Genomic DNA, 13,838 nt, shown 5'->3' on the forward strand with positions numbered 1-13,838 from the left:
CTCTCTCTCTCTCTCTCTCTCTCTCTCTCTCTCTCTCTCTCTTTCCTTTTGCTAATGGTATCACTTGGGACTATATGGAGCCTTCAAAGTCATGCACTGAGGAATGGAGAAAAACATGAGAAAAATGACACAGGAGAGAAACAGGAACAACGTGGAGACTCTGTAATTAAAAACTTCATTCAGTAGGTAAATTTTGATATCCAACCCCACCTAGCAAGGTCCCAACCACAGTGAGGGGTCAGCAGTATGACCAGCCAGATGTTTTCAGCTCTGCAGGATGCTGCTAGAGGCAGCTTGTGGGTATAATTCTTCCATGTTTTCAATTTTTCACTTCTTCAGAGACTCTTTCTTGCTTCATAGATGTTCCGGTTCCCAGGGCAATGTGCCAGTCTCCCTGACCAAAGCCCAGCCCACTTCCTCCCGGGGGTCAAAGTCACAGAGGGCCTGGATGCATGTCGGCTGCTGTGGCACTTGTTGTCTGTCCTGCAGGAATAGCTGCTGCTTTCGGGACCTGGATGTCGATCTTGATAATCTGCCAGCTCATTCAAAGAGGTGAGCTTTAGCACCCAGAGCACATACCTTCCGTCTCTGTCTCAGAGCACCGGAAGGGCAGCACACATTCCAAACTTGACAGAGAGGGGACTCTCCAGAGCATCTGTACTGTCTTGGGTTAGAAAGGCCCCATCAAGTGGATGTCTGGTAAGTATTTCTTCTGCCTTGGCTCTGGGGATTTTGTCACATACTGAGGGTGTGGTTTCATCTGTGTAGTTCTTGGGGATGAGCCCACCTTCTTGTGGAGCTCGACTTTGTATCGATTCTGATCACATTCTCCATTGAGAACCTTGAAGACATTCTCCTTTTGAAACCCTTCTCATCCTCTGCGGTGAAGTCATATTTGGTGATGTCTTCCATATGGGCACTGCCATGCTTGGCATCCTGAAGCAAGGAGCAGAGGGCGTCTTCCCTGCTGGAGCTGAAGTGACCAGGTGCAGTGGCTCAGCCTTACCTCTCTTCTAGGACTACTCCCGTGGTGCAGCTGCCCTCAGCGAGCCACTGGCCTGCTGTGTCTTGAGCAGCCACAGACCCCCTGTTGCTCCCTAAGGGCAGAATCTGCTCCAATCATTGTCAACGCCTTAGCTTCTGCTGCAGCCGGCCAGGAAGATCTTGAGGTGGTTGTTTGGTCCTGATGCTTGTTAGGTGACAGCTTGGATTTTCTCTCTCCTTCAGAGTCAGTTGTGACCACATGAGCCATGTAACTGGAAAGCAGGCTGCCTTCCTGAGTGAGAGGCGTGGCCAGGCCTTGGGTGTTCATAATGAACCAGAGGTATCCACGAGATCCAATTCCATAGCAGTACTGCAGCCTCACCACAAGTCTATGTGCTGCGTGTAGTGTGTTTGATGTTTGTGGGCCCAGAAGTTTGTTCTGCTGGTGGCCGGTAGGACCTCAAGCTCTGCCCACACATAGCAGGGAAACCATGCCTTTGTCCACCCTTGGCCCCCTTGCCATCCACTCCACAGGGACAGTGGCCCCTAGGGTGACAATCCCCAAGTGGGAAGGGCCAGCACATTGTCTGTCCACAGCTTGCAGAAGAGGTCTGGGCTGCTCAGCTGTCACCTCAGAAACCTTAGCGGTGCCTGTGCTGGACCAGCAGCTGTGGAGGGAGAGCTGGGGGGCAGAACTCTCAACAGTTCCTCCAGGAGCTCTGTGGCTACGGCTTCACTGGAATCACAGCCCACTCATGGCAGCAGGTGGTGGAGGGGCTGTGCCACATTCAGCCTGTGGTGGTTGTGCTGGACTTGGACAGTCTCACCCAGTCCTGCTGTAGGCCAGCCTCAGTGTCTTGCTCTGGTCGCAGCCGGGATGGCCTGGGAGCTTGCTGGGCCCAGCACACCCTTCCTGGATGGACCTGGTCCTTGCCGAGGGCCTGGAGAGTGCAAGAAGCCAACTTGCGGGGCAGGCGGGTCATGGGGACCACAAGGAACACAGGTTCTAGCTGATGTGAGCTGGGCGCTGACCAGGAACAGGCTCTATAGGAGCCACCTGGGCTGTGGGGAGAGGGGGGACACCCACTTTCTAAGGCCACATGCAAGCACACATGCCAGTACACTGCACACCACTCATGCCACGTGGACACCCACACATGTGTTCATACTGCACACCACACCACACACACACACATACTACATGTTACATACACATTGATACCTACCACACACAGACTATACATACATGTATCACACAGATATGCACAGACAGTGCATGTCTCACATACCCCCCAACAGGCTTAATCATCACTTGGCACAACACACCATGCTCACACGCACACAAACACACACACTACCCACACTACTCCGAGACACGGAGGGACAAGTGTACCTGTGCAATTGCCTCCTCCACCTGCAGCACCAGTTGCGTCCTCCCTGGTGGCTCTGGCCCTTGCTGCAAGCGGGTGTGCTTGATGTAGTCAAACGTGCTCTTGTTCTTGACCACTGGAAAGGAGAGGGCAGAGGGTGGCTCAGCAGCAGCCGAGCATCCCCAGCCCTGACAGCTGCCAGGGAGCGGCCTCTGTGTCCCGCCCCACGAGGCCAGGGTGGGGCACGAGTGTGAGCACCAGGCTGTGGGACACAGCAGTGCGGTGCAGCAGGACATGCAGCCAGCCAGTCTTGGTCATGGGTGAGACTTGGGCAGGCAGCTGGTTTACTGAGAGCAAAAACAAGCCAGACGCTGGCTTCACCTCACACTCCTGCAGAGGGCCCGACTCAGCTTCTCTTTCCCGAAAGCCAGCACACGCAGGGCTTTGTAAGTTTTGCAATTATTTCTGGAAAGCACAGGGTGCCCACAGAGCCCTGTTTCCAGCCCAAGGTGCAGATGGGTGTGATAGACGACCCTGGACTTGAGTGCAAGTGCAGGGCCTCGCAGTCTCCACCAGTGGCATCCAGCTTTTCCCAGCCTCCAGGCCTCAGAGCTGGGTGGGGCGGAGCACCAAATCTGCCCACGTGTGCTCTCCTTTAAACCTCCCTTCATGCCCATTTCTGCAAAGTCACCCGCACTGGTCATATTATGCTGTTGGTGGGGCTGCACCTGCCCCAAGTGCTTCCCAGGCAATGCCCCAACCAGGCTGCCAGGCTGAGGCAAGGATCTCAGACTCCAGGCAAGAAGCCTGAGGCCAGGCACTGTGTCCTCCCAAGTGACCAGGGCCCGCAGCCAGCTCAGGTGGCCTGGGGAGCCCTGTTCTTCCCCAAGCTTATTCAAAATGCTGCCTCCTCCACCCTCCCTGACTGAGGTGACTGAGCGCTGCCACGGGTACTAGGTCCCTGCGGCTTCCCGCCAGTGCACCCACTCTCTTGCTTCACACAGAGCCTCACCACATGGTGCCCTGTGCACAGGCCAGACCTGGACCCATCCTTCTCTTCAACACTGCCCTCCTGCCCGCCGTGCCACGAGCAGCTCTCCTCTGCCATGCTGCTCTGCGTTGGAACCAGCTGACTATGGACTAAACCTTCGACAAACTGTGAGCCAAAATAAACTTCTCCTCAGGGTTGTGTCCTGGCAATGAGAAAGGAACTGAGATATCTGTCATCCCATCCACAAACACACCCTGACCACCTCTTCACACAGGCACCCACTGGGCCAGGTCCCAACACAAACCCTCAGCACAGGGTCGGAGCTGCACCACAAGACTTAACCCAGTACCTGCACTGTGTTCTCATTAAAAAAAACCCATGTCTCAGGCAGGAGAGCAGGAAGGAGTGTGTCACAGCACCTGTGAGCCAGGGGTGACACTGTTGGTGGGGTCACCTGGGGCCATGAAGGGGCCTGTGAGAGCACAACGTGAGACTCCACCTGGCCCTTGCCCTTGTCTGGCTCCCCAACACTTGGGTGAGAGTGAGGCAGACTTCAGGGAGCAGCACCCTGATGTCCATGGAATTCTAGGTCCCCAGAGAGGTTTCACAGCTGATGACTCCACAGTGGAGGACAGAGGGGGCCCTGCTGTGCACATCACTCTACAACATCTACCTGGTGCTTTGCGAAACCCACCCGTTCCCTTTTCATAGTGTCCTGTTCTTGTCTGAGTCTCCTGTTTTTTGCCTCTGACCATTCTAAACTCATCTCAAAGACTCATGTTTCTTGTGGGTCCTGGAATGTGACAGCTGGACCCACTGTCCTTCTCTCCCTGTGACCTGACCCTTCTGCCATGTGCTTGTGTCTGGTGGGCAGCCTGAGGGCCAGGATGCGGCAGAGCAGCTAGGTGAGTACGCACACAGGTAGATGTGGAAGATGAGCAGGTGCCCGAGCAGCACAAAGCTGACCGTGCCCAGCAGCAGCACTCCACCCATCATGCAGAGGGCCACAGGGGTCTTCACAGGCACACGCCACCTGGGCAGGAACAGCAGCCATACGGTCACCGTACTGATGTCTGGGAAGAGACAGACACAGGCCTCAGCACATGGGGACCCCAAGGCTGTCCCCACTGCAGCCCTGCCCGGTGGCCTGAAGAGGGGGTGGGTGGAAGAGACCCCAAAGTCTGGTCCTTCACCCTGTCCTCCAGATCTGGACTCTGCCCCCAGCCTGCCACCTTTGGACACTTCTGGCCACACCTGGTAGGATGCTGCTCGGGTGAGTGGGTCTCCCAGGACCACAGACCACAGCTGACAGAATGAGGCACAGGGACTGAGGGGGCTGTGTGGGCAGCCACACAGTGGAGCCCACATTCAGAAAGAAGTCCAGGGGCTGGGGATTTAGCTCAGCGGCAAGGATGGGGTCACAGCATGCCTTCATGGACCCATGGAGGATGCCAGCTTGGGCTGCTGTGCCAGGCCTCAAGCCCTATACAAGCTTCAGCCCACAAGCAGGGAGTCATACAGAGCCATCATGCTACTGTGCAGAACCAGTGTATGCCAGAGAGGTGCCCACTTCTGCTCTCCCCCACCAAAGCCATGCGTGTGGCTCAGCCTGGGCTCCAGCTGTCCTGGTCTCTCATTCTACCCCAGTCCCTCCAGCTGTCCTAGCCTCTCATTGCACCCCACAGAGGTCCAAGGCTCAGATGATATGGCAACTGCTTCAGGAGACACTTTGTGACCAGGGAGGAGAGTTTGTGGAGGCTCGAGGATCACAAGATTGTGACCACAAGTGGAGCCCACATTCAGAAAGAAGTCCAGGGGCTGGGGATTTAGCTCAGCGGCAAAAGCGCCTGCCTGGCATGCGCAAGGTCGTGAGTTTGGTTCCCGGTACCGGAGAAAAACCAAAAAAAAAAAAAAGAAAAAAGTCCAGAGTGGGTGGCATGGTTCCACCTGAAACTCCCAGAGCTGTCCTTGAAAGAACAAAAACATCCATTATGTTGTCTGGGTGTGGCTGCACCCTCTCTAGAAGGGTGTGCAGATGTCCTGATGCCTGCAGCTGACATGGGTAGCCACTCTGGTATGCTGCAGCCCCTGTGACAAATGACCATAAACTTGAGATGCTTTAGCCACAAACCTTCACTTCACACGGTGAGGTCACAGTATGAGTGACACAGTAGACAGGTGTCCTCTCTCCTGGCCAGAAGGGGCATCTTCCCACCTCTCCCAGCTCTGCGGCTCCAAGTGTCTCCGGGTGTATGGTGGCTGCAGAGCTCCAGCCTCTGCCTCCACCCCATGTGGTGTCTGTGTGTCTGTCTCCTCTTCTGTTTCTCGGAAGGCTAGTGTCCCTGGTTGTGGATGAGCTAGGCAAGATCCTCCTCTTGAGGTACCTCGTCAGTGTCTGCAGTTCTCTCCTGGACGTGGACACAATTTGGGGGCCATAATCAGCCGGCCATGCCTTTCCCTCTCACCCAGTGCAGACGTAGGTGCCCACAGCCCAGGATCCAGGACCTGTGGTCAGAGGTGGATCTTGGCTGTTCTCTTCTCTTCCCCTTCTGACAGTGGCTCTTGGCTGGCAGCCCCTGGCCTGCTGTGCTGCATGGCCTCACTGGGCCCCAACAGGTCTCAGAGCAGGCTGTGGAGAGGTCAGAGGGCACACAGCACCTGCTCTGGGCCTGGCCTCCCAGAGTCCTGGGAAGCCTTTGGCTGATGTTGGTTACAGATTAAAATGTCCCCAAAGGTCTCATGTTAGGAGGTGGGGCTTGGCTGGAGGTGGTCACTGGGGTGTGACCTGGAAGAGAATGTTCTTGTCCCCAGCTCATGCCTTTTCTGCTTCCTGGTTGCCATGAGGTGAGCAGCTGTCCTCCACTAGGCCCCTGCACAGTGATGCTTCTGTCTTGGAGCCATCTGGCCATGGACTGAGTCCCCCAAACTGTGAGCCAAATGAAACCTCTTCTTTACATTACAGGTTTCAGGCATTCTGTCCCAGCAGTGGGAAGGTGACAGATTTGTGTGGACGCAGAGCTACTCGCAAGCTGGGCTCACTGTGGCAGAAAGGGTCCTTCCCGGAACGGCGGCTAGCGTTGAGGCCGAGCTCAGCACCCTCACACAGGGCAGCCCAAGCGGGAGGCACTCCATGTGCTGCGTACCTTTGTAGCTGGGGTCCGTGCGGAGCTTGTTGGGGTTGACGAAGTGCTGGATGCAGACGTACAGCAAGAGGATCTTCACGCAGAGCAGGCCTATCAATGCCGAGGCCACAGAGCAGAAGAAGAACCTGCAGGGGCAGAGCATGCTGGGGACACTGGCGAGGGCAGGCTGACCCCATGTGGGCATTACATGGGGAGACAGACCCTGACCACTGCCCTGACAGCCCTTAGGCCTCTTCTGTGTCTTCTCAACCACCTTCTAAGTTCTCCAGGCAGACATCACTGGCCAGCAACCTCACAGCCATGCCCTTGCTCCCCAGTCCTCTGCCTGAGCCCTCTGTCTGTCCTGTCTGGAAAGGACTCCTCCAGTGAGAAAGGTGGTCCACAAGACGGCAGTGCCCAGAGCCCATCTGAACCCAGCAGAACCAGCATCTTCCTGTGAATACAGGTGCTTGTCCAGGCATCAAGTCCTCTATCCTGGACTGTTTCCTCAGCCCTTGCTGGCACTAGTGAGGCTGTGCCATTCCCAGAGCTTGTGTGGCTAGGATTGTGCATCCCTCCCAAGCTCTGCAGATCATGTCAGCTTCAGGGCCAAATCACACTCAATTCCGCTGTGCTTCTTGCTTCCCTGCAGAGCTTCATCCGCCATCCTCCCACACAGGCAGCGTCTGTTCCCGGGTGCTCTGAGGCGTGTCTGAGGACATAGACTCTCCTGGCCTGTGCCTGGGGCAGCTCTTGCTGTGCCATCTACCTGCACTGGGCCCCGCCCATGGGCTGCCTTCCTCGTGGGTCTGAGCTGAGGCTCTGTCCACAGCCGCGGCCTTCATCTGCTGCTCAGTGAGCTAGTCCTTTGTTGCACGTGTGCAGGACAGTGGAAGTAAAAGCCACTGAACCCATGGTTCCTGTGATGCTCATGGTCACCAGCAGCCTCTGTCCTCCACACTGGGCCCAGATGGAAGGGCGCAGTGTTCTTCTTGGCTGTTTTCATGAGGACCAAGCTGATGGACACTTGGCCTAGACATGACCTGGGAGCCCCGTGGATCCACTTCCACCTGTGCCCTGGACACTCCGTCCTGTGCTCCTCATCTGCCCACTTCTCTGGGATGGCTGCCTGGGTGTCAAGAGGACAGATGGCCCAGGACAGTGAGTACAGGAGACCCAGCTGGTTCCTCCAGGCCAGGGCAGGGTCTCAGGGACTAGATTTGTGGTCACATGCAGGGACAGCTCCACCAGACAGTTCAGGATGAGTGGACACTGGCGCCAAGCCTGCTGTGTGGACTCCAAGATGGACATGGACATGGCTCGGACATGGCTCTAAGATGGCCCTCCCCCCACATACCCCATGGTCCACTGCCCTCACCCCTCAGCACCCTGCTCTGCTGGAGGTCCCCCCAGGATGGAGGCACTTGCACCCCTGTAAAGGCCTCTGGCCCTGGGAGCCGCCCACAAGGCCCCTACCAGCCCTCACCAGTAGTTTCTGCTCCCCACGCAGTTATTCAGCCACTTGCAGTGGTGGTCGAAGCCGGCGACACACTTGTTGCAGGCGCTGCAGTGCTTGGCTTTCTCATTCCTGGAGGAATTGAGGGACCTCATTGGCCCAAATGTGTGAGCGGTGTGTGGGGCTGGGATCCCCAGTTCCCCAGGGGCCCCAAGACCTAAGATGTGACCCATCAGGGGCCACAGTGGCTTTGCCTTCTCCTTTGTGGCCTTGTCCATTGTGCCCTGGGCTATGGGGAGGGGTGCAGGTCACAGAGACTGAGGGACCCTAGCTGTGTTGGAGACACCTGGCCCAGTGGGCAGGCTTAGCTGTCACCTCAAGGGCTGTGGGGCTGCTGTGCCCTGGGGTAGACTCACACGGTGACCTCACACAGGTGGCAGTACAGGTTCTGGATCACATGCGTGTGCTGGGAGCGGTCAAAGGTAGGCATGGGCTTGGAGTAATTCTTGAGTCGGACGTTGGCTTCGGCTGGGTCAATGGTGATCGCAGCGAGGTGGACAACCAAGTGGAACAGGAACACGGCACCAGTCACCTGGGGTGTCAAGGAAGACACGGCTGGGCTGGGTGAGCAGGATGCAATGCCCCTGGCTCTGCTCTCTGTGCCCCGAGGGGCCCCCACACTCAAAGCTGGGCCGGGCAGGCCAGCCCTCTCCACTTTCTGACCACATGGTCACCCCAAGATTTGGGACAGAGCCGGCCAGGGAGGAGGCCCTGTGGTGTCCCCTGTCCCTGTCCCAGCATGCAGGAGCATGGGCTTCTGTAGCAGAGGAGGGGTTCAAGGCTCAGCTGGGGAAGTTACACCAGCTGCATGCATGGGCACGGGACAGGCCAGGGGTAGAGGGCCCAACACCAAGTATGGCCCACGTAGAGAGGACCTCACCTCTCAGGGACTGGGCACTCACGGGGACCCCAGGGCTCTCTCCAGTCAGGACCAAGTGGCCATGGCAGGAAGGGCTCTGTGCCTTGGCTGGGAGGAGGATGTGCTCCCTCAGGGCTGCGTACGCAGACGCCATGCTCCCCTCCTCACCTGGGAAACCAAACAGGAGGGCACGCACACAGGGCTCCCATCCCCTGCACCAGGCTTTTGGGGCTGGGCAGCCAGCACATGCAGGTCCCTGTGCAGCAGCCTGGTGCGTGCCCAGTGGCGGGCAGCCCCTGCACAGCAGAAGAGGAAGGCTGGGTTGTGGTCAGTCCCTGTGGGAGCCCTGAGGAGCGTCCCAGAGGAGGCCCACAGGGAAGCAGATTCTGCTGCACCTGCATGGTTGGGGCTGGGGCCGGGTGGGCACAGTGGGTAAGGGTGGCCATGGGAAGGGCCCTGGTACCTGGCACATGTGTCCCTGACAAGGCACAAGGGGCTGACTGTCCTGTCCCGTGAGGGTCCCTGGCACTCAGCCCACTTCCCGTCACTGCCCAGCTCCTCCTGCCACAGGAAGCGTGGTACAGATGAGTCTGCATCCCACAGGCTGCAGGTGGCTGTGGGGCGCAGGCTAAGGTGGGTGACACTACAGGACCCGCAGTGTGGGTGGCTCCGCACCATTTCCTACAGGCTGAGCCCAAGCCAAGCTGCCTGTTTGTGTGGTTACTGGGGCAACAGGTGTGCCTGGGAGCCTGAGACACGGAGGGCAAGGGATGGGGCCACGGATGAGCAGGACCTGTGTGGCTCCTTCCCAGGGGCTGGCGCAGAGCTCAGAGGACACGGCAGGCAGAAAAGGTGGGCAGGGAGGTGGGGCTCGAGTGGCCACTGGGCCCCAGGGGAGGCTGAGGAAGGTGCCCAGGCCCCAGGCACCACGCCCTGCAGCACCCACACGTTCTGCTGGGGCCCAGGCTGCTGTGGTGGGGCCTGGACACTTGGGCCTCAGGTGGAAATGCTGGGCCTGGACCTTCCAGGCAAACCCACATGGTCAGCTTCCTTGGGAACCCTAAGATTCCAGGCAGAGTCCCCACCTAGACGCCCTCTGGACAGGAAGCTGTGTCCTGTGAGCACCACGTCTCTGCCACAGGGTGCAGCCTCAGTCCCACTCCTGCCTGACAGCCCTGACTCGGGCATCTCAGGTCAGAAGGACAAAGGTGAGAGAAACAGGGCGGTTGCCAGCCAGGCCTCCTCTGGAAGTTTCGGTCTGGGAGCCCAGAAGCCAGAGCTCAACGTCCCTGGCAACAATCTGTGTTTAGTAAACAAACCGCGGGGTGGGAGCCAGTTTGTGAGACACACGCCCTTCGCCCTCCTGACACTGTGACCTTGCCCTGTCGTCCTGCAGGGAGGAAGAGGGGGAGGGGGCTGTGATCCCTCCTCAGTCCGCCTCATCCGCTCCAGCGCAGCTCTGCTGCAGAACTGGAAGGCTCAGAGGGGCGCTGCTGAAGACCGCTGGCCTGACCCAGGACCCCCCTCCAAAGCTGTGACTCCCCCAGCCTAGGGTTGCACAGAGAGATGTCCCAGGGTTAAACAGAGCTGCGGAGTGCAACAGCACGGGCCCCTCTGCAGGGAGGACCCATGGCGGCCAGCCAGCTTCGCCAGCCCTGTCACCTAGCACCTGGGGCACTGAGGGTCCCCAGCTGTGCGCTGCCCTCCACGGAGCAAACCCCACCGCAGCGCCCAGCCCAGTCGCTCCCAGCCCCGGGCCTTGCGGGCCCCATATGACGCTGGCGCCCTCCAGTGGCCACAGCGCACACACCGTGAGTGGGAAGTGGGGAGCGGCCGCGGGAAGCTGCCGGGCGGGGGACGGAGGCAGGCGCAGTATGGAGGGTAAGACCAGGGTTCTGGGCAAACAGGTTCTCCACAGAGAGCACGCGGAGCTCAGGGCTACGCAGGACACAGAGAAGACCAAGGCCGATGCCGGTTCAGGGACAGCGGGAGGAAAGACGGCCACACAGTGAAGGCGTGAGGGTCGCATGCTGAGGACTTGACTTGGAAATGGGGTTTCCTTCTGCCGATGAGGCCATCAGGTGGGCCCTGCCCCGAAGGAAGTGCACTCCTCCTGGAAAGGGCCTGGACAGAGGTTGGCTCCCCTGGGCTGGTGGAGTGAGGACACAGTGGGGACAGTGCCTTCACTCTCCCCTACCCCTGCCTCAAACTGTGAGACAAAACAAACTTGTGAGCCAGATGTGGGGGCACATATCTGCAATCCCAGTACCCTGGGAGGCTGAGGCAGGAGGATCATAAACTTAAGCCTAGCCTCGGAAACTTAGTGACTTAGCAAGACTGTCTCAAAATGAAAAATAAAAAGGCCTAGAGATGCAGCTCACTGCAAAGACCCTGGGTTCAATCCCAGGTACCACAAAAAGCCAAAACAATACACCTGCAGTTTGAGGTACCCAAGGTATGGCAAGGACAGGCTCTTCCGGCTCCTCAGTGATGCTGAGGGGGGAGGTGTAGCCAGGTTGAGGCAGCAGGAAGTGGGGACAGAGAGCAGAGAGTGAGCCTCTGTGGTGCAGGTGACCAGCAGGCGGGAAAATGGCCAGCTGCTTGTAAGGCTGCCCTGAGGCCCCAGCATCTGCTGGCAGCTGCTGTCAGTGCAGGGGACCTGGTCACCCACATGTCCCCCCGGCAGGCCTGGCCCCAGATGCCCATGCTGCCAAACGTAGGAGGTGCAGCCCTGTCCAGACCATGCTCTGGCTGGAATTGCAAACCAGGTCCAGTCCGTGGAGCCAGATGCCACCCAGGGCCCCAGAGACACTGTGGCTGCAGCCTCAGCAAGGTCCACGCACAGATCCAAACCCTGGCTGAGTCTGGCTCCTACAAACCTCACCTGGACCATGGGGATGGAGGAGGAGGCTAAGATGAGCCGCATAGGATCACATGGTCTTTACGGGGGGGGGGGTTGCTGTGTTTAGGCAGTGGGGAGCACCCGGCTGGAGATCCTGGGTTCCCTCAACTGCCCCTACCTGCCCACCCGCTCTGGGCAGGAGGCCATGTGAAAGGGCATGGGGACTGGTGGCACTGGTACCTGGGTACAGAGCCTGGGTTCAGGGAGGACCCAGGAGGGTACAGCAGGCTGTGCACAGGTACGGGCTGGGAGGGGAGAGCAGAGAAGGCTCCCTCAGAAGGAAGGGGTGTGGCTGGCAGGGGCTGAGTCTGCAGAATCAGGGCAGCTGCACCTCCCATCACCTGAGTCCCCACACTTGTCCAGGCCTGGCTCAGACCTACCTGCTCAGGTCTGGGCAGAACCCAGGCCTTCTAGACAAAAGCCTCCTGTGGAAGTGGAGCTGGTGGCCACCTCCTGGGGTCCCCCTGCAGCCACTACTGTTCCTCAGGGCATCTGGGCTGCGGCAAAGTTACCGGAGGGGCCAAGGAGCAGAGTGCCTGGTGTGTGTGTGTGTCCATGAGTGTGCATGGCCAGTGCCTCTCACTAAGGCAGCCTTGGGCCCCGGGAGACACAGGGCCAGCTGGCCTGGCCCTTCCCAGTGTGCGGTGGGAGGCCTTGCCTGTTTAGGGAAAGAGCAGCTGCCCAGGGCACCCTAGCCCCAGAGCTGAACCCTAGGTCCCAAAGACACAGCCTTAGTCTCACAGCTAGATGGGGGCAGGGAGTGTCCTGTGCTCGCTGGCAGGAAAATTAGCTTTAAATATGTACATTAGAAGCTAGAAAAGGCATGACACCAATGATCTGGTTTCTACCTTAAAATGGGAGGAAAGAAAGGCACAGCAAACCCCAAGGCAGAAAGAAATAACACAAATGAAAGCAGACATTAAAAAAAAAGACAAACAGAATTAGTGCGCTCTAAAACTGATTTCTGTAAACAGGAATAAAAGCCAATGAAGGGAAAGAGCAGGGACTCAACTCCAGCACAAACGCAGGCACAGCGGCAGGGCCCTGCAGACACGGACAGGGAAATGATCCCACTGCAAACAAAGTCACTTCCGGGAACTTTGGCAATTAAATAAAATACTTATATTTCCTGAAAATACAATTTACCCGAGTGCACAGGAGGTGAAACAGAAAAGCTACGCAGCCCTTTACCCTCTAAAGACATCGAATTCACTATTGAGAGCCTTCCTGCCAGAGGCCTCCAGCGCTGGGAGAATGGCCCAGCTGGGTGAGGGAGCCCAGCCCAGTCAGACACAATGAAGGCAGAGGGCACCCCGGATCCACAGCCGCATGGGGATCCCCTGGGTGCGACAAGACCTAGAGGATGTCAGGGGAGTGGTGGTGTTGAGGCTGCTGGTTGGCTTGCCAGTTGGTAGGAGAGTAAAGGCCCGAGGCTTGCAAAGCAGCTCCCAGAAAGGAGTATGAGAGACCACACCAGTCTGCAGAGCCCTGGCGGCTGAGGTGAGTGGCGGGCATGTGGGGTCGTTTTTGCTTTCCCTTGCCTGAAAAAACTAAGTTCCAGGAAGAGCACCCACCTCACAGGTGGTTGAGCCCCTGGAAGGCAGCACAGACCCTGCCCAGGCCATGAACACAGGTTCTCACGCCACTGCTCACACCTGTGTCCTCTGCTGACCCCTGTCCGCCATCCACACGGCCCTGGTCACTTCACTCACCAGCACCTGCAGGGATAGCACAGCCAAAGCCAAAGACCATGCATTGACGCAGCTATGCCCTCGGAGAGGATGTCTCAGCAAGGCTGGAACTCCAGCTCCAGGTGTAACACTTCCACAAGGCCACTCTGCACCCAACACTGACCTATCTGTCCCCAACATCACAGTTGCCAGGGACCGGCCAGCTGGGTGTGACACAGAGCACGTCACTTCCCATCGCCTTCCAGGTGCAGTATCCTAGGGGACCGGGTGTGATGTTTATACAGTAGCCATGCCAACCATGGAGCTGGCCCGAAGACTGCAGTGCGCACACTGACAGGGCTGGGGTGGGCAGTGGCACACAGTGGAGCTCAGCTTGCTTCCAAAGTCCTTTCTTATTGATGTT

The 13,838-nt window shown here is 58.1% G+C and overlaps 1 protein-coding gene and 1 pseudogene across 16 annotated transcripts in view; both read right to left on the reverse strand.

Moving 5' to 3' along the window:
- The window catches only part of LOC102024592 (tubulin polymerization-promoting protein), a 74,896-nt gene that overhangs the window by 43,728 nt on the left and 17,330 nt on the right, over positions 1 to 13,838 (reverse strand). For 4 of the 16 annotated variants that reach the window (XM_013505875.1, XM_013505878.1, XM_013505874.1 and 1 more), the window contains exons 3-8: positions 8,340 to 8,515; positions 7,954 to 8,055; positions 6,489 to 6,613; positions 5,851 to 5,974; positions 5,477 to 5,753; positions 2,378 to 2,490 (exon numbers count right to left, since the gene is read on the reverse strand). In XM_013505875.1, the coding sequence (XP_013361329.1) occupies positions 2,378 to 2,490; positions 5,477 to 5,753; positions 5,851 to 5,974; positions 6,489 to 6,613; positions 7,954 to 8,055; positions 8,340 to 8,515 (917 nt within the window). Of the gene's footprint in view, positions 1 to 156; positions 2,047 to 2,377; positions 2,491 to 4,262; positions 4,419 to 5,476; positions 5,754 to 5,850; positions 5,975 to 6,488; positions 6,614 to 7,953; positions 8,056 to 8,339; positions 8,516 to 8,863; positions 11,147 to 13,318; positions 13,433 to 13,456; positions 13,659 to 13,838 lie in introns of those variants that run through there. The other 12 variants (XM_013505879.1, XM_013505871.1, XM_013505882.1 and 9 more) reach the window with 11 other exon arrangements.
- Positions 148 to 912, reverse strand: LOC102028658 (annotated as a pseudogene).

The sequence above is a fragment of the Chinchilla lanigera genome, unplaced genomic scaffold, assembly GCF_000276665.1.
Source record: "Chinchilla lanigera isolate Chin_1 unplaced genomic scaffold, ChiLan1.0 scaffold00103, whole genome shotgun sequence".
NCBI lineage: Eukaryota > Metazoa > Chordata > Mammalia > Rodentia > Chinchillidae > Chinchilla > Chinchilla lanigera.